At 51.6% G+C, this 25839-nt stretch overlaps 1 protein-coding gene across 1 annotated transcript; it reads right to left on the reverse strand.

Moving 5' to 3' along the window:
* Positions 1 to 752: 752 nt before the first annotated feature.
* On the reverse strand, positions 753 to 25508 carry ATP6V0D1 (ATPase H+ transporting V0 subunit d1). The gene is made up of 8 exons (XM_081963522.1): positions 25320 to 25508; positions 19654 to 19825; positions 5404 to 5582; positions 5090 to 5169; positions 3623 to 3700; positions 3359 to 3535; positions 2637 to 2714; positions 753 to 1998 (listed from the first exon to the last, which is right to left on the reverse strand). The coding sequence occupies exons 1-8, from the start codon at positions 25453 to 25455 to the stop codon at positions 1837 to 1839; spliced, it is 1062 nt and encodes a 353-aa protein (XP_081819648.1). The 5' UTR covers positions 25456 to 25508; the 3' UTR covers positions 753 to 1836.
* Positions 25509 to 25839: the final 331 nt, after the last annotated feature.

A 25839-nucleotide genomic window follows, 5' to 3' on the forward strand; every position in this document is an offset into this window, starting at 1 on the left:
TTGAACAGCACATCTTGAAGCCCCAGTCTGCTTTGAAATCTTTGCCTGGGAGAGACCTTGTTGATGCAGTATACTTGTGTCTTGTTGCTGTGCTCTTGTCATGTCATGAAACTGTTTTTCACAACCTCACCTTGGTAGCAGAGTTTGTCTGTTCCTCACCCAGTTTTAAACCTCCTACACAGCTGTTTCTGTTTCAGTTTATGACTGGGTGTCAACTTTTGTGTGACATTGATGATCATTAGCACCTGTTTGGTATAATTGGTTGATCATACACCTGACTATAATCCTACAAAATCCCTGACTTTGTGCAAGTGTACCTATGAGAATTGCTGCTGTTTTGAAGGCAAAGGGTGGTCACACCAAATATTGATTTGATTTAGATTTTTCTTTTGTTCGCTCACTTTGCATATTGAAAATTGACAGAAATAAACAATCATTATTTATATTTCTGAAAGCATTCTTTGTTTACAGCATTTTTTCACACCTGCCTAAAACTTTTGCACAGTACTGTATTTTAACTGTAAGCCACTCAGTCACTAATTAAAATGGGGGGGGGGGAGAAATTAAACCAACAGCAAATTTCGTAAAGGGAGGAAGCGTTGAAACTGCCCACTTGCAAGAATTGGGTGGAAGCCACGCGGTGACCCTGGGATCCTTCCGTTCACTGCTTAGGGAGAAGCCGTTTGCGATCAGCCCAAACTCCCAAGACCCCAATCTCTAGAGCCCAGTGCAAGAGGCCAGGAGACACAAACAGCCACTCAGAGGTTCATTGCCACGGTTTAAGAGGAAGGGACACAAACACTGGGAGCAGCACAATCACTGAACACACACGGAGGCTGACTGGACTGACTTCTCTCACCCACAAAAGCCAGGGAAGGGCAGCGTTTGGCCAGGGCTGGGGACTGCGCCCGCAGGGGACGAGAGCCAGGCCTTGGGAAGCTGGATGGGGCAGGCCAAGACCATTTTCTAAAGAGTGGGGCAAAGGGATGGACGTCTATCATTTTTTTGTAGGACCCCCCCCCAATTCCCCAGGGGCAAAACTGCCTGCTCTCAAGGGGGGGAAAAGGGGGTTTCAACAAGAGTTTTGGGTCCGTCCAGAGGGAGGGAAGCTTTTTCGATTACTGCTGGTGGGGGGAAAGCTGCCTTGGAAGTCAAAAGCACCAGCCTCACCTGGCTCAGCTAAACAGGCTGAGGCAGGTGCCCAAAACAAGGAGTGGGAAGAGCTCAGAACCATCCCAGGCAGGGAGATCCTTGCCTGAACTCGGGGTCGAGACCCTTGGAAAGACCCACTGCTCACCATCCGGGCAGAAGGAAAGGGAGGGCTGGAGCTGCTGCTTAAGATCAAAGCCAACGTCTGGAGAAGACCGGATGGAGCCCAGCCCAGCCAATGCTAGGCCTGCTAGGGGACCCAGAGGCCAGGGGAGAAGGCGGCAGGCCCATAGGAGGAGGGGGGGCAGGGGGAGGGGAATGTCACAGGGTCCTTTGCTAAGCAGCCGCTTCCAGGAGGCCTCAGGACTGCCCTGACCTGGGCCAAAAAGCCCGGTGGTGGTGGCAACAGGCAGCAGATGCGAAGAGGGGCCATGAAATGAATTGGATGCTTGGTGCGTCCCAAATGGGGCCCCCAGGACGGCTGCGGATGTGAAACCTTCTGATGCGCCCAGCAAGATGCCTTCTCAACAGCACAACGAGTTGGTACAGACACAGCACGATTTAACCTGTCCAGTTCTGGCAGGCACAAGGAGTCCACGAGGAAAGGGGGATGCGTGTGGGTTCCCTCCAGCCTCAGCTTCCCCCGGCGGGGCTGAAGAAGCCACCCGGGACATCAAAGGGAAACACTCAGAAGATGGGAATGTAGTTGTCAATCTTGGCTCGGTGGCGCTGTGCAATGCACTCCGCAATCCACACAATGTTGCGACATTCTTGCTCCTTCAGTTTCACAAAAGCGTAAAACACACCAAAATGGAACTGGTTCAGGAAGGCCAGCTTGTTCAGCTTCACCTGCCGGGAAAAGACACACCTGAGCGGGCATCCTGCTATCCTGGGGAGCCCCAACCGTCCCGGGGAAGAACCTCCTTCTTCAATGGGCTTGGCAGGGGAGGTTTCTGCAGTACTGGCAGGCAGCACTGCATGTGGGGGGCCTCCCCGTGACCTCTGCTGTGATGGCCACCCCCCCTTCCCGGAAGTGCTGCAGGATTTGGTGAGTCTGTCCAGGCTGAGCATTGGCCACCAAAGCACGTCTATCCCCCTGCTGAGGGCACAGCTCCCCACTGCCCTCCTCTGGACCAAGCGGCAGCGGGACGCCCTCTATGCTGCGCCCGGATTCATAGCTAGGAATTGAGGATTCCCCTCTCTTCAGCTGCAACTTTAGCCATGGCACAAAGGTGTAGAGGGTGGTGACAGGGCTGGCGCAGGGGTTCTCTGACCAGGGGCCTTCAGGCAACGGGGTTGCACGGAGGGGCTCTGCATTTCTCTGCTGCCATCTTCTGATGCTCTTAGTCATCATAGCCCACTGAGGGCAGCCTCAGAAAAGGGTCCCAGGGAGAGCCAGAGCAGAGGAGGGAGGGCGCCTCCTTCTCCCTCTCTGAGGCCACCGGAGCTAAAGAGCTAGAGGTCCGTGGGGAGCTCCCCCTGCTCACCTCGTGCTCAAAGAACCGGTCTTCCAGGGTTTTGTCACCAGGGTTGCTACCTGCTCCTTCAAAGAGCAACTTGTATTCCTGCAGGAGAGAGAGAGAGACGTGAGGGAGGACAAGGAAAGCTGGGACCCCACACGCCCATCCGGCAGTGCGTAGAATACCCTTCGGCTGAGAGGTTCTAAAAGAATCAGAAGAGCAAAAAAAGGCACCACTCAGGCTGCCTCCAGGGACGGGGGACGGAACATCCCCTCCCAGACAGGGGAGAGCCAATTTGGGGGGGGGGGGGGTGGCTGAAGGGCTACTGACCTCCAAAGAAGAAGAGCCAAAGGCCTGGTTCTGCTTCAGGCCTGAAAAGTGGCTGGGGGACCTGGGCCAGTCCTCCTCTCCCTGCCCAGCTCCCAGGAGGAGAGACCCTGAGCTGCCTTGCTTTCATCAAAACCAAAGGAAGGGGAAACAGCCCCCCGGCCTCCTTTGCACCAGACTGGGACGGACGAAAGCAAGAAGAAATGCCCCAACGTCTCTCTACTGGGAGCAGCTCCCCTTCCAGAACTCCAGCCCAAAGACCCAGAGGAGGCCAGGCTGGGCGATGCCTGTGCGGAGAAGGAGAGGCACAAAACAGACTCCGCGTTCAGAAGGAGGCAGCACTGGCCACTCTTGCCAACTGGGCTCTGGGTCTCCCTCGCACTGGCCAGCCCCACAACGCACAGCTGCCCTGGCGCCCTTACCGGGTAGTAATTGGCCACGGTTCTGACGTGCTCATAGTCGTCTGCGCGGGCGAGCTGAGCCAGGCCCTCGGGGTGGAGTTTGCCGCAGTGGGGGAAGAGCTTGGCGCGGTCCTCCTTGGACAGCTCGGTGCCGAAAGAATTGATGGTGATGATGAAGGCCCTGCGATCCGCTTCGAACTAGAGGGAAAGAGGACCAGGTCTCCTCTCTTGCCAAGCAAGCAGGGAGTTGGACCCCCACAGAGCAGGTGCTAAGCTGGCTCCTACCTCCAGAATTGGGCACATGGCATCTGCTGTTGTGCCTCCCAGGCTCTTGCAGAACTTGTAGAAGGACTCCAGGTAAGCCTGGGGAGAAATCAGCCACTGGTGAAGACCAGGCCAGCAGCCCATGCAAGCTATAGAATGGCCCGCAGAGAGTTTGGAGCTGACAGCCTGCCAGGGGCACTGCCCTCCAAGAAGGGGGGGTGGGGGTGGGGGACCTGGTTTGGCCGAACAGTGAGAAGCTTTGGGACAGGCAAGAATCTTGAAGCCTCTGCGTATGGTTGGGAACATACAGAAGCAGTCAAAGCAGAGAGCGTCCCTGGGGGGCAATTTGCAGGCTGCTTTGGACATGAGCCCCTGCATTCCCCTTGCCTTCCTCCCCTGCCGAGATCTCTGGAGGCAGACGGAGCGGCCTTTTCTTCTCGGGAGATCCAGCCAGCCAGCCTGGGCTATGAAGCCACACAGGGCTGCCTTCAAGGAAGCCGGCATTCTCGGCCAAACCTGTCCAGCAGCCCCTGTGCTCAACTCTCTGAGGCCCACGGAGCTCGGCAGACCCTCCCCACCGCTTCTCACTCCCTTTTCTGCTTTGCGGTCCCCTGGGAGCTGCACGCTTCTGCCCTCTGGCTCTGGGACTCTGTCCGATGAAGGGAAGCAGGCAGAAGCAGCATCCTGGGCTTTGCCAGGCACGAAAGGAACCTGGAGTAACCGAGCCGGACCTTGAGCTCAGTGTTGGGAGGCCGAGGGAGCGGCAGCAGCTTCCCACAGCACCCCTGGCATTGCCCCCTTCTCACCCCACAAAATGGCTACCCAGCCTTTCAGCAGGACTACCAGCTGTCCTAATCACGGCAAAAGGATTGTTACGCTGAAGTCCCAAAGGGCAAACTCTGAGCTCTTCCTTTCGCCCTTCAAATCCAAACGGATGCTCATCCCCCATATTTACTTCTCAAACATAACACCTGTCTTCAACTGATTCCGAGAGTTCTCCTGAACAAGTCAAGTCTACCACACTGACTCTCCCTCTGGCTGCCACCCAGAGACAAGGGCCAAACCCAGGAGGGTGGGGGTGGGGTGTTCTCAACCTTTTCTTCACTATAACAATCCCCCCCTTTAAATACCATTTGTGGCCACCACCAACTCTCAAGACTGAGACTGTAACATTTCTTCGAGGCTTTGTAGAACCCCTGGGATGACATATCAAAGGCCAGCTGAGACCCAATAGACCAACACAGCCTTACAAAAGCCGGACGTCTGTAGAAGTTGCTCTCTATTGCAGTTCTTACGAGGGACTGAAGGAGAGCAAAAGGAAGCCTCTAGGGTGCAGGAGGCTGAGGCCAGGCCAACATGCCCCCCTTTCTCCCATGGAGGGAGAGGGGCCTTTGCCCTTCTGGCTTCAGTCCATCCTGCAGACCCAGCAACATTGCACAAGTGGGGGCAGCTTTGTGGCCCCGCATTTATTCACCTCCAGGCACTCACCTTATACAGAGTGTTTCGTATGATCTCTATATTCATCTCATCCAGGTCCTGCTCAGATATGCAATCCTGGAAAAAGGCGGCTGAAAGAGAAGGAAGAGGGTGAGCAGGAGAAGAGAGACCCCACAGGGCCCCTGCTCAGCCCTGCAGCTATCACGGCTTTGTGGAGGAGGAGGGGGAGGGGGAGGGGGAGGAGGGGGAGACCCCTCACCTAGCAGGCCCTGAGGTTTTCCACAAGGACTCACGCTTGCCAAGGCCGCCATTTTTTCCGGCCATCCAGGGCTGAGCCCCATTCGATAGCTTCCCTCTTATCTTACCGAGAGGCGTGTCCACTAGGATGGCATTGTAGAGCTCAGCTGGTGTCTGGGCAATATTCACAGCCTCCATCTGCTCAAAGCTGCCCAAGGGATGGCACTTGGGTACCAGTTCTGCGATGGAGCGTTGATGGAGCGTCCCGGTAATCAGCAGAATGACATTATCGATCATGTAGCTGTAGCTGAAAGGAAGCAGCGAGAGCAGGGCTAGGAGAGCGAGCCCCCCTCCCCCCCAGTGGAGGTCCTGTCGCCATCCATCCGCAGGGCCTCATCCATTCACATCTACATCCCCAAACAGGCTTCAGGGGGTTTCTCAACAGCAATGCACAGACTGGGGCTTCTGCCCTTTGGGAAAGTTAGGACTTCAAACCTGCTACCTTGCAAGAAACAAGTTTAAACCACAAAAGCAAAACAACAACAACATAAATGTGAGATTTCTCACTGTTGTTCTGGGAAGTCTGCCAAGTTTCCTTCTGCTCCAAAACTCTGCACAAGATGCAAGTGGCTCCAGAGGAAAGTCCGTCTGAAGTGATTCAGGGGACGTAGCCTATGGCTGTGAGCTCCTGATGGTCCCACCTGACCTCAGGAGCCAAGCAGGAGCAGCCCTGGCCGGGAAGACTCTTGGCCAGACCGGCCAGTGAAGCCCCCCCCCCCCCCGGAAGAAAGCATCAGGAAGAGCACCAAGAGAAGCGCAGGAGCTTCATTTGAAAGGTAGTCCGTTTCTTAGAAGTTATGACACCTGAATATGCTCTTCTGTCCTTAGAAAGCCTCTTCCGAAGAACAGGGAAGGATCGGCTGATGCTCACGGCGGAAGCTCCTTAACAGGCTTTGGCTGGACTGCCCTCACCAGGGACGCCTCAGGTTTTACAAGCTAGACAGTAGAAAGTATATTTCTGATTTTTGCAGATGGCACAATAGAAAAGCATCTATCGTGGCTTAAAGGCACATCACCAATGCAAGTCATTCAATGACTACCTTGAAGATCGGCCAACATTATCTGGTTGCCGCCACAGAAAAATCAGTCCAGCCTTTCTCTGCCTGGAGCCAGTGGCCCCTTTGCACTCCCTGGCTTCCCCGGGGGGCCTGAAGTGCCCAGAGGCTTTCTTAAGAGGGGCATCAAAGAAGCCAACTTCTCAGACCAGGCCACCCAGCACAGATCCCCATTCAAAGCGGCTCCCGGGCCCTCCAGCGGAAGATACCCCAGAGGGAACCAACCTTTCCCTCTGCACTGGGCTCTGTCTGGAGTGGGGAGACGATGGGACTCGGTTCCCTGTGGCTGTTTCAACCTTCCACACTCAAGTAAGGACGGGACTTTTGCAGCACAAGGGGGTCACAGAGGCTCTCGAGTGGAATCCTTGCTCAGTGCAGGAATCCTATTAGCCAAGAGATGGATCTCTAGCTTCCACTTCAACCTTGGAGACTTTCAGCTACAGGGACCTGGACTCCCAGCATCCTTGCTGGGGAATTCTGGGAGTTCAAATCCATACAATTTAAATTCACCCAGGTCGAGATGCTCTACTCTACCTTCAATGAAACTGATGAATTCTTTGTGCCAATGTTTCTATTGCTGAATTGCTCCAGAAAGTTGGTTTTCCTACCCACCGAACAGTCACCATTATTCTCTGTCTTGCACTAAAAAACAGAAAGACATTGTGGTCCCCCTGGAGAGTGTGACTGTAGGGGCAAGAGACCTGGCATGGCAGCCAGCTAGGCCAATGCATTGCACCCAGGAAAGACTTGTGCCACTTAAGCTGTGTCCAATTGTGGGGCCTGGCAAGCCAGAAAGACACGGAGAAGCTGGACTGGGCTTACGATTATAACAGCCCTGGGAAGCAAACGGATGAGGAGGAATGGTTAAACAATCTGAGCATGTTCACAGCATATGGTCACAGCAGCTAGGTTGTTGATTGCGCAACATTGGAAAAAAGATTTTTTACCGACAATTGATCAATGGATTCAGAAGGTGGCGGGGTTCACCGAAATGGCAAAAATTTCAGCTTTCTTAAAAGCTCAGAAACAGGAGGATTATACACAGGAATGGGCAAAATGGATTGATTATATAGAGAATAAATACCAGACTAGGAGTTATTACGTAGCCTTTAGGTAAGAATGTTTAGATTGATAGATGATCAGAGTAAATAATATATGGGATGTTTGGAATTGTTAGAGTGGTATACAGCGGAAGTCAGGGGGGTGGGTTTGTGTGGGAGGTGGGGGAGGGTTAGGGTGGAGGGTGGGGTAATATATATGTATGAATAAATTAGAAGATGGGATTAACGAAACATTGTTATTTTAGGAGAAATTTATATTAAGAGTTATATATGTCAAATTAGCTTAGAAGATGGGATCAATGTGCTATTATTAATCTAAGAGAAATTTATATTGTGTTTGTTGGGAGGAGAGGGGCTACAATACGAGTAATTTACTTTAAGTCGGGGGGAGGGGAGGGGGCAAAGTATTTGGTATAATATTTGAATGTGAATTTTTGCGGGGGGGTTGGGGGGGCATAACATTTGTATGAGATTTACATTGTATGGCGGGGGGGTGAAAAGGGGGAAAATCTGTTTGTACAAAACTCTTTTAATAAAAAAAAACAATCTGAGCATGTTTATTTTTCAAACAGGGGAGATAAAATAAAAGTCTGCACACTGTTTAAACAGGAGACAGAAGAAGGACCAATGGACTGAAATTAACTTAACAGTTGAATGTTATTATTAAACTCTTTTAAACATACAGGTAGTCCACACTTAATGATTGTAATTGGGATGGGCAACTTTGCCATTAACCAGAGTGGTCACTAACTGGGAAATTGCAACAGTGGATGCAAAGAAAGAAGACTAGTGGCTTTCATACTTTTTCTACGGTTTGCCTCCTAACCACTCTCGCCCTTTGGCAGCAGGAAATGGAAAAGAAGGGAGAGCTTATCTCCCTCCACCGCAGAGCCTGGAGAGGGAGGGATTTCAAGAGAGTAAGCTGCTTGCTCTTCCACACACTGAGAAAAATGTAATTGTGCTGGCAGTGGGAGACCCCTTACTTTCTTGCAATCGCTTTCTCTCCAATCTACAGGGCTACCTCTGGATGTCGTAAGGCTACTAAGAGTTCAGAACAGCAGTGGATTCTTTTTGCAGGATGATCCTCTGTCAGGAATAGCTCACTGCAGTGATGGCAAACGTTTTAGACAATGAGTGCCCAAATTGCACACCTGCGCATGCCCAAACTGAAAGGTGCACGCACACACGCGAATACGTGCATTTGGAGCAGAGTCCCGAAGACCATCTGGCTGGTGGGGGCTGGTGGGAGGCGGTGCATGCCAACACCGGCAGCGCAGCAAGAGGTCGGATTTTTTTTCCTTCGTGAGCTTCTGTTTCATCGTTGGCAGGGAAACAGAAGCTCATGAAAGAAACATCACAGAGATCTGACCTGGGGCGATGGCACTTATGCCAGGAGAGGGCTCTGCTTGCCGCCTCCGGTACAGGTCCCGTAGGTTGGCCATCATGGGCTTAGTGGATTCCTGAAGTGAAAATTAAACCTATAATGTCCCTTCCAACGCATACATCCTCCGTCAGGGGTGTCAAACTGGATTTCTTCAAGAGTTGGATCAGCATTGTGGTTCTCCTCTGAGGGCCAGCCTAGGGGAGGGGGTGGATAGGAGACGGGACGGCTACAGCAGCACCTTACCATCCAAAATGGACCTGGATGGCCTCTTGTAGCAGCCTGCCGGGCTACATTCAGCCCGCAGGCCTTGAGTTTGACACCCCTGTCCCATCTCAATTCCCCCAACTCTCTTTTTCTCAAGACTAAAGAAGCCAACAACTCCTCCTTAAGAAACGACTCTACGCATGGACATCACCAGACGGTCAACACAGACATCAGATTGACCATGTGCTCTGCAGCCAAAGGTGGAGAAGCTCTATACAGTCAATAAAAGGAAGGCCAGGAGCTGACTGTGGCTTAGATCATGAGCTTCTCGTTGCAAAATTTGGGCTTAAATTGAAGAAAGTAGGGAAAAGCACTAGGCCACTCAGGTTTAAACTAAAATATCTCTGATGAATATACAGTGGAGGTGACAAATAGACTTAAGGAATTAGATCTGATAGACAGAGTGCTTGAAGAACTATGGACAGAGGTTCGCAACATTGTACAAGCGGTAGCAACTAAAATAAGGTGACCAGATTTTAACATTGGTAAAGCGGGACACCAATGATGGGGGAGGAGGGGGGGAGGCTCTTGATTAAAAATTTGGTCTATATCCTTGCACCCCTAACCCTTTAGGGAAAAAAACCCATGGGTCTTCAAACCTGACAGCTTTAAGACTTGTGGACTTCAACTCCCAGAATTCCTCCTCCAGTCATGTTGCAGCGACATCATCTGCGTGGATCTGCTCCATCTTCGGGTTTTTTCACCGGGGGCAGGGCTGCCGCTGAAGATGCAGACGAGCCCCCGCCGCCACCAGAATAAGTGCTGCTGCCTCCTCCTCCTCCAACAGCACCACCAATTTGCTGCCCAGCGCTGTGGCTGAGATGAGCTGCCAAAGCTCCCGCTGGCGCCTCCGCCCGTGGCAGCAGCGGTGGCACCACCCCCTCCGCTCGGAGCACCTGAGCTGGGCCTCGCGTTACCCCTGCTGCCTCCTCCTCCTCCACTGTGCTTTTGAGAAGCTGAGCGGAGGGGGAGGTGCCGCTGCCATGGGCAGGGGCACCAGCAGGAGCTTTGGCGGCTTCACCTCAGGCGCAACACCGGGCAGCAAATGTGGTGGTGCTGTTGGAGGAGGAGGAGGAAGCGGCAGCAGCAGTTATTCTAGTGGCGGCGGGGGCTTTGGGGGTTCACTTCAGCCACAGCGTCAGGCTCAAGCGGCTAGGACTGGCTGCCCACAAAGGACCTCCGCAGGGGTGCTTTGCTGAACACGGGGCGACTGGCAATAGTTTGAGCGGGCGCAGCCGGCACAAACTACTGTCAGTCACCTCGCGCTCATCAAAACAAGTCCGGGGAGGTCCTTTGCGGGCGGCCAGTTCTAGCCGCCTGCAAAGCACCTCCCCTGCTTCCGGAGCCTGTGACAGTAGAAATCACTGCGTGGCAGTTGTAAACTGCTGCACAGTGTTTTCTTGCCACGTGCGCGGCCGCGCACCTTACCAAAAATCGGGACTTTTTAAAAATGCTGTGGGACGCAGGACAAATTATTAAAAATCGGGGCTGTCCCACCAAAAGCGGGACGTCTGGTCACCTTAAACTAAAACCATCTGAAAGAAAAAGAAATGGAAGGAAACAAAATGGCTGCCTGAGGAAGCTTTGCAAATAGCTGAGGAAAGAAGGGAAGCGAAAGGCAAGGGAGAAAGAGAAAGATACACCCAGTTGAATGCAGAATTCCAGAGAATAGGTAGAAGAGATAAGAATGCAGTCTTAAATGAACAATGCAAAGAAATAGAAGAAAACAATAGAATAGGGAGGACCAGAGATCTCTGCAAGAAAATTGGAGATACGAAGGGAACGTTTCATGCAAAGGTGGGCATGATAAAGGACCCAAATGGCAGGGACCTAACAGAGGCAGAAGAGATTAAGAAGAGGTGGCAAAATTACACAGAATGACCATTGTCTTACCTGAAGGGTCCTTTTCAGGGCGCTGCAACGGAGAGTCCAAAGAAGGGTTAAACACAGCCAATCTGCCCAGAACTGAATTGAAACTTTAAGCCACGCCTCTGGTGCCGACTCTCCCCAGATTTATTCAATGAAGACGTGGAACAGTTGCGCGCTGAAACTTCAACTGGAAGTCTAATATGGAACAAGTCAAAAATAGTCCAACAACAATAACAGAAACAACAAACAACACTGTGACTTCACAAACACCAGCGGAGAATAGACCCCAGGGTGGGGTGGACTCTCCGTTGCAGCGCCCTGAAAAGGACCCTTCAGGTAAGACGATGGTCATTTTCCAGGGCGCTGCTCTGGAGAGTCCAAAGAAGGGACATGCCCAAGCTAACTGTCACTAGGGCGGGAAGGCTCAGCCATCAGGGTCGCTCCGCTGGTATGGATGCCCTGAAGAACACGCCTCCCAAAGGCCCCTTCCGCCGATGCAAAAACTGTCCAGACAGAGAAGTCCAGGTGGCCGCCTTGCAGATCTCTTCAATCGGTGACTGTGTAGACCAGGCAGCTGTGGGGGCGGCGCTTCTAGTCGAATGTGCTGTGATATTGCGAGGCACAGGAACGGACTGTAAAACGTGGGCAAGCGCAATGCAGGCTCGCAGCCATCCGCCGATGGTAGATGAAGAGACCTTCTTGCCTTGAGAAGCTGGTTGAAAGGAGACGAATAGAGATTTGGATTTCCGAAAACTGGCCGTGCGCTTGATGTATCTGCGAATAGTCCTGCGCACATCCAGCATGTGCCAGCGCTTTTCCCTCGGGTGCCGAGGATGCGGGCAAAAACCCGGAAGGACCACCTCCTGCGCCCGATGAAACCCGGAATTGACCTTCGGACTGAAGGAAGGGTCCAGCCTCAGGATTACTCTGTCGTTACGAATGAGACACAAGTCCTCTCTGACTGACAAGGCAGCCAGTTCCGATATGCGACGAGCAGACGTGATAGCGACCAGAAAAACCGTCTTGAATGTGAGGTGTCTGAGACTGGCCGTCTTAATGGGCTCAAACGGGGGCCCGATGAGGGACCGCACACTACATTGAGATCCCAAGATGGGTATCTGTGGACCACTGGGGGTCTCAGGTTGGTCGCTCCCCTGAGGAAACTGCGGATGGTCGGATTCCGGCCAAGAGATGCGTAGCCCTCAACTGAGAGGATGGTTGACAGGGCTGCCGCCTGGCGCCTCAGGGTGTTAGGTGCCAGGCCCTTGTCCAAACCTTCCTGCAGGAAGTCCAGGATGACAGGAACCGAAGCAAGGGGCGCAGACGTACCATGAGCCGTGCACCAGCTGGCGAAGGATTTCCAAGTGGCGTCGTAGATGCGCGTCGGGGACTGCCGTCGTGACGCTTGGATGGTGCCAATCACCTTGTCTGACAACTTGCCTCTGCTTAGGAGATCCCTCTCAAGTGCCAGACGGCCAGCTGCAGCCACTGGGGTTCTGGATGTTGAAGGGCCCCCTGGCTGAGAGAGATGTCCTGTGGAGGAATCCGCCACGGTGGTGTGATCGAAAGACTCACCAAGTCTGCAAACCAGGTTCTCCTGGGCCAGTACGGTGCTACCCGCAGCACCTCCGCCTCCTCTGCTAGGATCTTCCTGATGACTCTGGGAAGAAGAGGTAGCGGGGGAAAAGCGTAAAGCAGACCTTTCGGCCACGGGCCGTGCAGCGCGTTGACTCCTTCCGCCCTCGGGTCGTGGAACCTTGTGAAGAACCGCGGAAGATGCGCGTTGGCCGCGTTGGCGAACAGGTCCACCAGCGGGAGGCCGAACCTCTGGGACAGTTGCTGGAACAGCAGCAGATGTAGACGCCACTCCGAGTGGTCGACTGTGGATCTGCTCAGCCAGTCCGCCTGGGTGTTGCTCGTGCCCGAGATGTGCTCCGCCTGAAGAGAAAGGAGATACCTCTCCGCCCATCGACCCAAGAGCTCCGCCTCCTTCATCAGGGATCTGGAGCGCGTTCCCCCGTCGATTGATGTGCGCCTTGGTGGCGACATTGTCTGTCATGATGCGCACGTGGTGGCCCTGAACGGTGCTCTGGAAGCGCTTCAGCGCAAGCCTGACTGCCCTCAGCTCCAGCCAGTTGATGCTGTGAGCGGCTTCGGAAGGGGACCACCTGCCCTGTGCGATCTGGTTGTGGCAGTGGGCCCCCCAACCGAACAGGCTGGCATCCGTTGTGATGGTGAGCCTGACTGGCTCCTTGAATGGCGACCCCTTTAACAGGGCCGGAGACAACCACCACTTAGAGAGCGACGTACCTCTGCTGGAACTGGAATCAGTCTTGTTGAGCTGCTTTCGTTTGTTCTTTGATATGGAAGCAGGAGCCACTGAAGGGGACGGGAGTGAAGTCTCGCCCAAGGCACGATTGACAGGCACGAGATCATCTTGCCGAGGAGCTGTGAGAGCTGAACCACCTTGACTAGACGTGACTGCTGCACCTGAACGACCATCTCCCGAAGGCTGGCCACCCTTTCCGGGGACAGGGATACCGTGCCCAAGGTGGTGTCGATGACGGCCCCTAGATGCTTCAGTCTGGTCGTGGGAACGAGATGACTTTTTTCCAGGTTGATGGTGAACCCGTGGTCCCGGAGCGCCTGCATGGTGTGTTCTAGGTCGCTGACAGCTTGTTGATGCGATGATGACAGAATGAGAACATCGTCTAGGTAACAGTGGAGTCTGACCGGACGTGACCGTAGAAAAGCCGCCACGGCTGCGAGAACCTTTGTGAATGTCCTGGGCGCCGATGACAGGCCGAATGGCATTGCCCGGTACTGGTAATGGAGGCCCGCGTAAGAGAACCTCAGGAACTTGCGGTGGGCTTTGCGGATAGGGATGTGGAGGTAGGCCTCTTTGAGGTCTATGGACGTTAGTATATCGCCTGGCCTGATGCACCCCAAGATGGACTGGAGGGACTGCATCTTGAACCTGCGATATGTCACGTGGTGATTGAACCTCTTTAGATCTAATATCCCCCTCCACCCTCCTGAGTTTTTGGGGACCAGAAACAGGATGGAGTAAAACCCTCTTCCTTCCTGGCCTGCTGGGACAGGTTCTATGGCCCTGATCTCCTTGAGGTGCCTTATCTCCTGTTCCATGAGGGATCTTTTGACTAACCCTGAGGGAACTGGACACCGGATGAAGTGGCGGGGAGGGGGGGACCAGAATTCTAAAGTGAGACCCATGCGGACCGTTTGAAGAACCCACTGGCCCGACGTGGTCTGCTCCCATTTGGCGTGGAACAACTGCAACCGCCCTCCTATGGGAGCTGACCTGTGATGGTCATTTATACCTCCTAAAGGGTCGGGAGCCGGAGCCCCCCCGAAATGGCCGCTTGGAGAAGGGCTGCTGGCGACCTCTGTCTCGAAAGGACTGACGGTCCTGAGACCGCTCACCCTGCTGGGGATACGCCCGATGATAGGGGGCGGAGCTGGTGGAGGGCTCATTGTTCCGAAAGTCCTCCCTCCTGTAAGAGCCAGGACCTTTACGATCAGGCTTTTTGGTGACTGATGGCATCACTTTCTTTTTGTCCTTGTTTTCCACAAGGACTGGATCAAGGACCTCACCAAACAGCTTGTCCCCTTTAAAGGGGGCAGTAACAAGCTTCCATTTGGAGCGCATATCCACATTCCAGTGCCTAAGCCACAGGAGGCGTCTGGAAGTAACATTAGACGCTAGGGCACGCGTGGCAAACTTAGCAGCATTCAGAGTGGCATCAGCAGTGTACTCTGTGGCTGCCATGATTTTATTGATATCCTGCCTGACTTTAACGTCCTTGGCAGGTATCTTCCTCAACAACTGCCTCAGCCACAGGAGAGCCGCCCTGGAGAAAAAGGAGGCTGAAGCGGAGGACTTAATGGCCCATGCAGCTGCCTGATGGGTCTTGTGACAAGCAGTTTCGGTTCTCTTGTCCTCAGCCTTGAGCCCCTCCAACAGGTCAGGAGGGAGCACAGAAGAGGAGGTAAGAGCCGCTACAGGGGGATCGATAGGAGGGAGCTTGAGCAGCTCCTCCAGGCTGGCATCCACTGTATATAGCTTCTTGTCATGGCTGCTGGGGGTAGCCATGGTAGCTGGCTCTGCCCACTGTCTTGAACTAAATTGAGGAACATCTTGGGTACAGGAACTATTTCCTGGACCGAAATGGGTTCCTCAAAGAGATCCCCAGATAGATCATCAGGGTCTACAACCACCTGAGCTGGGGGGGGGGTGGACCCCATATGAGTTGAGATCTTAGCCTTATCTAAAATGGTTTTGAAATTATCCAAATTAAATAAGCCTGAAAAGGCCGGCTTTTTGGCGGGGCTTGCCTCATCCCCAGAGAATTCAGCTTCCTGCCTAGGAAGAAAATCCTCTTCTTCCTCCCAGTCTGACTCATCGGAGGCCACTGAAGAATGCAGGGACGGAGGTGGAAGGCTAGGAGTCATCTCTCTGGAATCCTCCTGGGGTTGCAAATGGTGGGTCTTGCGAGTGCGCTTGCCACCTTTTCGCATGCCTGCCTCAATGCCCTGGGAAATGGCCCTGTTAATTATTTCCTGCATTTCAGTGGATAGGTTAGGCCCTTGGTCCTCAATGGGGCGAACCCCTTGAGTGGGCCCGGGGATCGGCTGTTGAGGGGCTAAAGGCCCCATTGGAGCTGGTCCCTCCTCCATATCAGAGGGACAGGCAAAGAGATCAGCCTGATCAGCCATGAAATGGCCTGGAGAAGTTGCCATGGCCAAGGAATCCCCTTCCTCTTCACTATCAGAAATGGGGCCTCCCTGGGCTGGAGGAATTTCCCTGGAGGGCTCCCCAGGAGACACCGAAAGGGAAGATTGGGCCTGCTGTTGGGCTTTGGAAGACTGTTTTTCTAAGGCCTTCTGTCGCCTTAATGCATCTTTGTCTAGGCCTGAGCCCTGCTTGGGGCCATGCCTGGAGTAAGGCTTACTCCCTCTAATGGCCTCCCTGGCAGCTTTCCCGGCCTGTCTTACAGGGGCTCTGGAGAGACACCCTCAGAAGTCTCAGGGACCTGATCTGCCATGGTAACAATCACTGGTTGGGGCAGTAGGGGGATGGGAAACCACCACTCACCACCTCCAGAAAGCCCACCGCAGCACGATGCTCCTGAGGAGACAGAGAAACTGCAAGGCCTGAAGTAGCTTGGAATTTCTTAGGCGCGAGCAGAATTCGCTCCCAGTGCCTGCAGGAGAGTAAAGGAGGCGACCCAGCAGGCCACGATCCCACGCCGCTATCACTTGCTTGGATTGGGGCCCAGGTCGCCGGTCACACCGGGCAAGTCTGACTCCACGCGGCTCCTGCAAAGAGCCAGGCACCAGGCAGCTGCGGCAAAAAACTTTTGAAAGTAAAGCTGGAAGATTGCGCAATCCAAAATGGCGGCCAGAACTCACCGGAGCTTTTGCGCGCCAAATTTAAAGAGGGAAGAAGCCAAAATGGCTGCCCTGGAAGCCCACGCAGCAATTTGACTTGCTAGAAGCACAAATTGCAATGGAGGGCTTCCAGCGGGAATCGGCCCCCAGTAGGGGTGCCCCAACAGCGCTGGCGTCGGCACTCCGACCCACGCGCTTCCCCCAACAGCTGCCTGCGGCTTCTAGGAGCCAGAGCAAAGCCCCGGACTCCAGGAGAGCCGAAAGGGTGAGAAAAACCCAATTAAAAAGGGAAAAAAACAAACTTAAATTTAAACTCACCAGCCTGCTCTAAAAATCCTTAAATATACTGTTTTAAAAAAATTATTCTTCCTCTGGAGAGTCCAAGGAATCAATCTTAGAACTAGAGAAATCTTAAAGCGCGTCTACTGGGCTAGCTGAATTGAAAAAATCTGGGGAGAGTCGGCACCAGAGGCATGGCTTAAAGTTTCAATTCAGTTCTGGGCAGATTGGCTGTGTTTAACCCTTCTTTGGACTCTCCAGAGCAGAGCCCTGGAAAAGAACTATACAAGAACGAGCTTAACGTCCCTGATAACCACTGACCTCGAGTCAGACATCCTATAGAATGTGAAGTCAAATGGGCCTTAGGAAGTCTGAGCAACAACAAAGCCAGTGAAGGTGACAGTGTTCCAGCTGAGCTATTCAAAATCTTAAAAGACGATGGAGTAAAAGTGCTACACCCAATTTGCCAGCAAATTTGGAAAACTCAACAGTCGCCACAGGATTGGAAAAGGTCAGTCTACATTCCAATTCCAAAGAAAGGGAATGCCAAAGAATGTTCAAACTACCGCATCATTGCACACATTTCACATGCTAGTAAAGTTATGCTCAAAATCCTACAAGTTAGGCTCCAGCAGTATGTGGACCGAGAACTACCAGAAGTACAGGCAGGATTTCGAAGAGGCAGATGAACTAGAGATCAAGTTGCCAACATACGCTGGATCATGGAGAAAGTTAGGGAGTTCCAGAAAAAGATCTGCTTCATTGTCTGTGCTAAAGCCTTTGATTGTGTGGATCACAACAAATTGTGGGAGGTTGTTAAAGAGATGGGAAGTACCAGACCTTCTTATTTGTCTCTTGAGAAACTTATATGCAGGCCAAGAAGCTGTATATTGTCGCCCTGCCTATTTAATTTATATGCAGAACACATCATGAAAAAGGCAGGGCTAGATGAATCACAAGTTGGAATTAAGATTGCTGGGAGAAATATCAATAACCTCAGATAATACCACTCTAACGCCAAGAAATTAAAAGACACTTGTTCCTGGGAAGGAAAGTTAGGGGAAATCTAGACAGCATACTAAAAAGCAGAGGCATCACCCTGCCAACAAAAGTGCGTCTAGTCAAGGCTTTGGTTTTCCCAGTTGCAATGTGTGGCTGTGAAAGTTGGACCGTAAGGAAGGCTGAGCGCCAAAGAATTGAGGCCTTTAAACTCTGGTGCTGGAGAAGACTCCTGCATTGAGTCCCTTGGACTGCAAGGCCATCCAACCGGTCAGTCCTAGAGGAGATCAACCCTGACTGCTCTTTAGAAGGCCAGATCCTGAAGATGACACTCAAAGACTTTGGCCACCTGATGAGAAGGAAAGACTCCCTGGAGAAGATCCTCATGCTGGGAACAACTGAAGGCAAAAGAAGAAAGGAACGACAGAGAAGGAGGTGGCTGGATGGAGTCACCGAAGCAGTCGGCATGAGCTTAAATGGACTCCGGGGGATTTTCTATATGATCGTGATGGGTCGTCCCCGACTTTGTGACTAATAGCAACAAACAAGCCAGCATTTCCAATTCCTGTCCACAAGGTTTAGTATCTGGTCTCATCATCCCAACGTTCTTTCGTTCATTTCTTACTTTGTAGAACATTTAGAGTAATTGCCAAATGTTCTGTTTTGGACAGCTTAAGCCCTCCCTTAATCTGGAATTGTCACAAAATTCCCCTCTTTAAATTACCGTATTTATTGGCGTATAACACGCACAGGCATATAACACGCACCTTCATTTTAAGAGGGAAATTTCAGGGAAAAAAATTAAATTTCAAATAAAGAACTTTGAAGCATCTTTTCTCTGAAGACTTTTCCCTGAAGAATGTTTAGTACATTCAGATGCTTTCTTTCCCCTTTCCCTCTTACTTGTCTATCCTTCCTTCCACCCTCCCTTCCTCCTTCCCTTCCTTCCTGCCTGCCTTCCAGTTCCCTCCTTCCTCTTTCCTCCTGCCTGCCTTCTTTCCCTCCTGCTTATCTATGCTTCCTTCCTTCCTTGCACCTCCCTCCCTTCTGCCTGCCTGCCTTCTTTCCTCTTTCCCTATCCTCCTATCCTTCCTTTCTCCCTCCCTCCTTCCCTGCCTCCCTTCCAGTTCCATCCTTCCCTCCTTCCTTCTGCCTCCTTCCTGCCTGCTTGCCTTCTTTCCTCTTTCCCTCCAGCGTGTCTGCTTTTCCTGTGTGTGTGCGCGCGCGCGCGAAACGGAGGTGGTGGGAGAGAAATTTGAAAGGTCTTCTGCTTTTGGAACTCGGAAATCCCCCCCTCCCCTTTTCCTCCAGCGAGCACGGAGCTTGAAGGAGGAAAAGGGAAAGGAAAAGCGTGAAACGGAGGTGGTGGGAGAGAAATTTGAAAGGTCTTCTGCTTTTGGAACTCGGAAATCCCCCCCCCCCCACTCCCCTTTTCCTCCAGCGAGCACGGAGCTTGAAGGAGGAAAAGGGAAAGGAAAAGCGCGAAACAGAGGTGGTGGGAGAGAAATTTGAAAGGTCTTCTGCTTTTGGAACTCGGAAATTCCCCCCCCCCCGCTCCCCTTTTCCTCCGAGCACGGAGCTTGAAGGAGGAAAAGGGAAAGGAAAACCGCGAAACGGAGGTGGTGGGAGAGAAATTTGAAAGGTCTTCTGCTTGCCGTGGGCGGGCTGCATTTACATAGAGCAGGGAGGGCTGTTAAAAGGCCGTATTAAACTGTAAAAACATGGCTTCTTAACATTATATCGGCATATAACACGCATACATCATTTGCCCCCTATTTTTCGGGGGGGAAAGTGCGTGTTATACGCCGATAAATACGGTAAATTCTCTTCAGCTTCTAATGAATCCAACACAGAAATCCAAGGCTAAACAATGTGTAAGCATGAAGTAAGAAAGATTCTCCAAGTCCTTTGAAACATCGCTTTGTGTTTCCACATAATCTACCTGGTGCCAGCCAGATTCCCAGGGATTTTGTGCCCTGCAGATCCAGCACTTACGTGATGAAGTCCAGGAAGCTGGCCAAAGGCTCGTAAGCGTGATTCCGCATGTGGCGGAACTCCACCACCATCTTCTCCTTAAGCTTGTCATCAATGACAGAGACAGTGAGAGGAGAGGCTTCATTTGCCAGAAAGTTCCCATAGTCCGTACTCTGGAGGTGAAGCTTTAGATCTGAAAAATTAAAAACAAATTTCAGGCAGGAAAATTGATGGAAGACAGACCTGGCCATCACTGACAATAGTTTCCCCCCTCTAGACTGGAGCTTGGCACTTTTACTTGCCTAAGGTAGAAGGTGTGTCAGCTGCCACCATAGGCTTTGCTTGTGCTTCACCACTAGGCAGTGAAAGGCTTCCATGAACTGAGGGGGGAGGGGGAATGAAGGGGGGGAGTGTATCAAGGTCACCCAGATGGAAAAGAGGAGGGGAAGGGGGCCTACCAAGCTAGGCTTTGACTGTTCGTTAGGAAACCATCTTGCCAAAAGCGGATTGGTTGCACTGGGGGAAGCAATGAGAGACAGTTAAGGGAGGGAAAAGGAGAACTTAGGGAGTTTGGCGTACAAATTTCAGTTTTGGCTTTGCACTAATACACTTGATTTCTAATAAACTGTACCTTTCTCAACAAACGGAGCCAAGAATCGTTTTTATTGAGAGGTTTGTGACAGGTCTGACAAGGTGTTCTAGATCTAGGGGTCCAGAAGCATCAGTCCCTTGGGACAAATCTCTGACAAAACAGGCGCTTCTTTCAGATGCCTTTTCCTATCTAGTAGCTAAGGAAGGTGTAGCCGCTAGGGAGATCGGAGTGGCCATACTGTATGCTTCAAGTCCAGGTCACTGCTGAGCCGCACTTGAGAACAGAAGGAAATACAGTATTCTGCAAGAAGGTCGCATAGACTAATGACAAACAACAGCATGACAAAGTAACAATGGTGCCTTGGAAGAGCCACAAGAAATACCATTTGCCTGCAAGCAAGAACTGGTCAGACCACAAAATGTTCCATAGAAAGAACAGCCTTTTCTTGCCGTTCAAGTCCAACCCCAACAGATGGAACTAAGCCAGCTAGAATAAGCACTAGTTGAGCTCCTCACAGAGCAACTGGGAGCCTTAATCTGCCTTTGACCTTTTCAGTGGTTCACTCTGACATGTTTTAGCCAGCCAAAAGCCTCAAGTCTTGGGGTAGAGATGAGAGGACAGAGAGGGGGAAAAATGTGTGAGAGAAACTGATTGGAACCAGATGGAACTGATTTGCTTCCAAAGACTTCTCAGAGTTTGGGAGTCTGGGGAGTTCAAGGCACGCTCTGCCTTCAGGGATTCCATGAATTGCAGGATTACTTTTCAGTTCAATATCAGAAAGGCAGAACAGAGAAGCTGAGGGATTACAGGCAAAAGCAGGAGACCCAGAGCACCACTTTCTTAGTGAGTTGCACAGAGAAGGAATGGAGATAGTCCAAACATAAGTGCAGCCATGTATGAAGCGCAATCTAGAAAATGTTGACTTTCAGCTTCTGGGTGAAGTTTTAGGGCATATTAGACGTGTCCAAGATAGCAGAAAAAGTGAGCGAAACGAACAATGGCCAGTGATGACTGGCCAGTTAAAGTCTTTCTGGGCAAAGGACAGAAGGAGAGATCACCCGTCTGTGCCCCAGACAGCTGGTCCTTGCAAGGAGATTGTAGGATGGAAATCTTGTGGTCTTCTCATGAATAGAGCAGAGGGGGGGGAGGGTCACAGAAAAAACAGCTTGCTTGTACTTGTCATGCCTGACTTTTAAAGGACATTGAGTTCGACCCTTTACTTCTTTCATCAGTTTGAGATATAATCAATTTATAATTGAAAACAAGAGCACAAAATAAACTTCTTGGACAGTCAGTTACAAAATCCCTTCCAATTAGAATACTACACAAAAGGGAGAAGTATTGTTTTTTACCAACAAACTTAAACCAAAAAATGCATTATATTAATGGGATAAATGAAAAAGAGTGATGTTCACTTTTAAACAATAGAGGTTCAGATTGAATTGGTCCAGAAAATGAGAGAATTGTTAGAAATGTTTAAAAGTGAACTGCACTGAAAACGACAAAAGAGACTTAGCACTTTGGATTCTGAACAGCAACAATAAGAATCTGAGGGAGAGATCACCATATTGGGCATCAGAAATCCTAAGGTTTTGGTATAAATATGGAATATAAATGGGAGAAGTGATCCTCAAAAAAGAAGAAAATTATTTCACTATTTAAAAAATTGAAACAGGATACATAGCCTGTTTACAAAAAGAATATATTTTTAAAAAGGATTTAAAATTTGACTCATTACTCTGATACCTAATATCAATGATGAAGAAAAAACAGAAACATACTGGCGTTTATCTTGTACCAACATGGGGAAAGGGCCTGGCACACAATGAGGGCAACTGCAAACAGAATTCCTGATGCAACAACGGAAAACCGCTCCTGGGAGTGAAAGGGTGGCTTGGCCAAGATTCTGGTTCATGGCTCAAGAGGCTCAAGGGGATGAGATGCTCTTGGCCTGGTCTGGATGGGGCTCTTCTATGCGGGGGGGGGCCCTTGCTGTGTGGGATGGCTCAGCCGTTGCTGGATTTGAAAGAGTTGAAACAATTGCAGCCAGAATGCCAAAAGGCAACTTAGCAAGAAGGGGTTCCCTCTGCCTTGGTTACAAGTCCTGCAAGACACTTTGCACGACGCTCTTAAGAAGTATCCAGAAATTGAGTTCCGGTTCCGGCGGCGGCGGCGACGGGCAGCTCTTTGCCCGCTCCGGCTCCCCGGTGGGCTTCCCCACTCCTTGGGGGGCACAGGACACCCCGCAGAGGGGTCCTGCCGGAGGGGCGGCATCGCGGAGGTCTCCTGCAGCGGCGGCAGCCGGCGGGGGCTCTCTCGCGCGCCCAAGGCACCGGGGAGCAAGCTCGGAGGGCGCATCGCGATTCCACGCCTCGCGCCTCGCTACAAGCCGACTGGAGAATGCTACAATTGAAGGAAGCAGCTGCGGTGCGGTGAGGTTGCCTCTCTCTTCATCCCTTACTTTGCATGAAGATTTGATTCAGCTTTTAAAACTTTAAAACAACTTTCGGAGCATTTTGGAGGTGCGGCTGGAGGGAGGGGGGTTTCCCCCCCCCCCCTTGGACAAGCGGCAAGAAACAATTTTGCTCTCAGCCCCCGGGGAAGGAGGAGGGGGGAGAGCCAACGAATGAAGCCTCACTTAGGCTGAGATGATTTTCTTTTCAATTTAATTTTACATATTACAATGATTTGAGGACTTTTGGAACTTTCTAAAACTTTGTTACGCCTCTGTGCCCAAAACTGGCAGGGCAAGATGGCACACTTCCGTTGTCTTTATGAACTCTGAAACCTGACTTCACCTTTAAAATTCAGGCTTCCGGTCTTTGTCTCCGTGTCTCCCAGAGGAACCTCTTGTGGATTGGTATTTTTTTAACCTTCTAGGGGAAATTTTCTATCTATTGCCAGACTTATTGGAGAGATTCTCTTCTGCCTGGTTATTCTGCTCCCGGATTCACCTGGCTACCCTTCTTTTCTAATTGCTTACTTCATATTTGGACTGAACTTTTAACGTTATAAAGGATGGCATCTAAAAGACCCCCTCCTGGAAAACCTGGCTTTGCCACTTCTGCTCCAACATCCGCAACATCCAGTCCAGCCACACAGTCAAAGATAACAGAACTGATGCACCATAAGACTACAGAGATGGACTTTCAACAAATGCTTCAACAAATTCTACAGGGCCAGGAGGAAATCAAGAAACAGTTAAGGGAAATGAAAGATGAAATTAAAGAAAATCAAGCCCAAATATATAAGAACTCACAAAGACTGAATCTTGTGGAAGGGGGGGTGGAGGAGGTGAGGGGGGGGGTGGAAGCCGTGCAGAAAGGGAACAAAGATCTTGACATCCAACAGATGAAATTAGAATTTGAGAGAATGTCCTATTATCTTAGATTTCAAAATGTTATAGAAGAAGATGGGGAAAATATAAGGGACATCATGACAAACATTCTGGCTGACTATACACACAAAGAAAAACAACAGATGGGGTGGGATATAGATCTGGTTTATAGAGTGAACTCAGCTTATGCTAGAACACACAATTTACCCAGGGAGGTTCACATTAAATTCCTTAGAAAAACCACAAGAGATGAAATTCTGGGTGTACAAAGGGGGCAAGCATTGACATATCATGATATGGAGATAACCATTCTGAAGCAGATCCCTAAGAAGATTAGAGAAAAAAGAAAAAATTATTCGCAATTAGCGAATAAATTATACCAGAAAGGGGTGTGGTTTAGATGGTTGATGCCTGAAGGTATGCTGATATTCTGGGAGGAGACAAGAATCAGAATTAATTCACCCATAGAGGCGCAGGCCTTTATGGAAAAAAATAAAACACTCCTAGAGAAACCACCAGACACTACAACGGACACGCAGGACACGGGAGGGGCCAGAGCTCTGCCAGTGGAGGGAGATGGGGCAATAGCAAGAAGACTCAGATCACAGAAATAAATATGAAAATCATATTATTATAAATTGACCGAAAGTGAAAATGGAATTATATTTGGATTTTATATTGTAATGTTTAATTTGATTGAATTTAATAATAGAACTAATATGCTGATTATAATCAATTATATACTAATGCATTATATATAAATGTACGCTATGGGTATGGAGGGAGGGGGGCCTCACACACTTTGCAACTGCCAAAATTTGTATACCTGTCCATTTACCCTTTTCCCTATAAATCTTGAAAAACCAATAAAATTTTATTACAAAAAGAAGTATCCAGAAATTAACAGATAACAGAGTTGGAGGGAACCTTACTAGTCCAACCCCCTCCCCCACCCAAGCAGACCCTACACCATTTATGACAGATGACAGTCCAGTCTCTTCTTGAAAGCTTCCAGTGATGAAGCTCCCACAACTTCTGAAGGCAACAATTACAACAGGTGCAGAACGAAAGGAACAGCCAGGCCACTGATACAAGGCAGGGGGACCATCACCTTGCACAATTCAAGTGTTAAAAAAAACACCCGAAGGAGCTGACAGCCTGCAGAGTCCCGGGGAGGGGAGGGGGGAGAAGAGGCGGCCCAGCGCTGGGGATGCAAGGAAGGGCGACACTGTGCAGGAGCCCAGATTTTAATCCCCCCCCCATGTTTCATTTGTTCCGTGTTTTAAAGCTCATGAGCTGCTTTGAGTGTCGAGTGATATAAATTCAGAAATAAAGGAAAGCTTCTATTTCGTGTTTTCAGTCGTTAAAAAGGCAGAAAAGAAAACCAGGCACCGTCCCCACTTTCACCCGCAGGCAGCCAGAGCAGCAACGCCCAGGGAAGAAGGCCGAGAGGCCGCTGCTTCCTCTTTTGTCGCCGCCGGCGCCGCATCCCAGCTGGCCCACCGCCAGACCCGGATCGCCGCGCGGGTCCGGCCGAGGCGGCCCGGGGCCCTCAGCCTCCTGGGTTCCGAAGGCACGGGGCAGCCGGCGCTCAGCCCTCCAGGCCCCCGTATTCACAGCGGCCGCAGGCAGGAACCGGGGATCGGCCCGAGGGTGAAGCGGCGCCTCTCCGAAGCGGAGGAGCCCGTCCGCCTGGGAGCCGAGAGCGGGGACGGGGCGGAGGGAGGGAGGGAGGGAGGCCGCCGCGGCACCACCGACCTTCCAGGCTCTCGCACTGGACCAAGTTGAGGTAGTCGGCCTGGCTGAGCACTCCGGCCTTGAAGCCGCGCACCAGGCCCTCCAGGTAGCCGCTGTCTACGTTGAAGTAGAGCTCCGGGAAGCAGGAGAGCAGCATGGCGGCGGCGACAGCCGGTCTGTCCCGTGACGCCCAGCACTTCCGCCGCCCTAGCAGCGGCCATAGAGACGCACGGAGGAGCGGCTTCCGGCGTTGCCAGAGCGCCCTTCTGCGGGCAGCCGCGGTGGGGCGCCTCTGCCTGGACCGGGCCGAGAAAGCTCTGCTGGAGGGATTGGGGGAGGGGTCTCGGGAGGTCCGGTTCTTGGAGTCAGAGGCCGCTGAGGGAGGCCGTCTCCTGCTTCGTCCGCTGCCGAGAGCCGCCAGGCGGCAACTGCGGGAGGGAGGCGGGGGCGCAGAAGCCCGGCTTGCTTGGGGCTCCGGGAGTTGGGGGCTTCCGGGGGCTGGTGAGGGAGACGCCCTTGCGGGAGGCAGCTGCGGCGGGGG

This window comes from Natrix helvetica (assembly GCF_964273705.1).
Source record: "Natrix helvetica genome assembly, chromosome: 10".
Lineage (NCBI taxonomy): Eukaryota > Metazoa > Chordata > Lepidosauria > Squamata > Natricidae > Natrix > Natrix helvetica.

Bases quoted from the DNA above. Each gene is read 5' to 3' on its own strand.
- ATP6V0D1 (XM_081963522.1), bottom strand. From the start codon at position 25,455: ATGCTGCTCTCCTGCTTCCCGGAGCTCTACTTCAACGTAGACAGCGGC. The intron at 19,826-25,319 runs GTCGGTGGTGCC...TTAATTTTTCAG, and splicing joins CCAGTGCGAGAGCCTGGAAG to ATCTAAAGCTTCACCTCCAG. The intron at 5,170-5,403 runs GTAAGATAAGAG...CTTCTCTTTCAG, and splicing joins CCTAGTGGACACGCCTCTCG to CCGCCTTTTTCCAGGATTGC.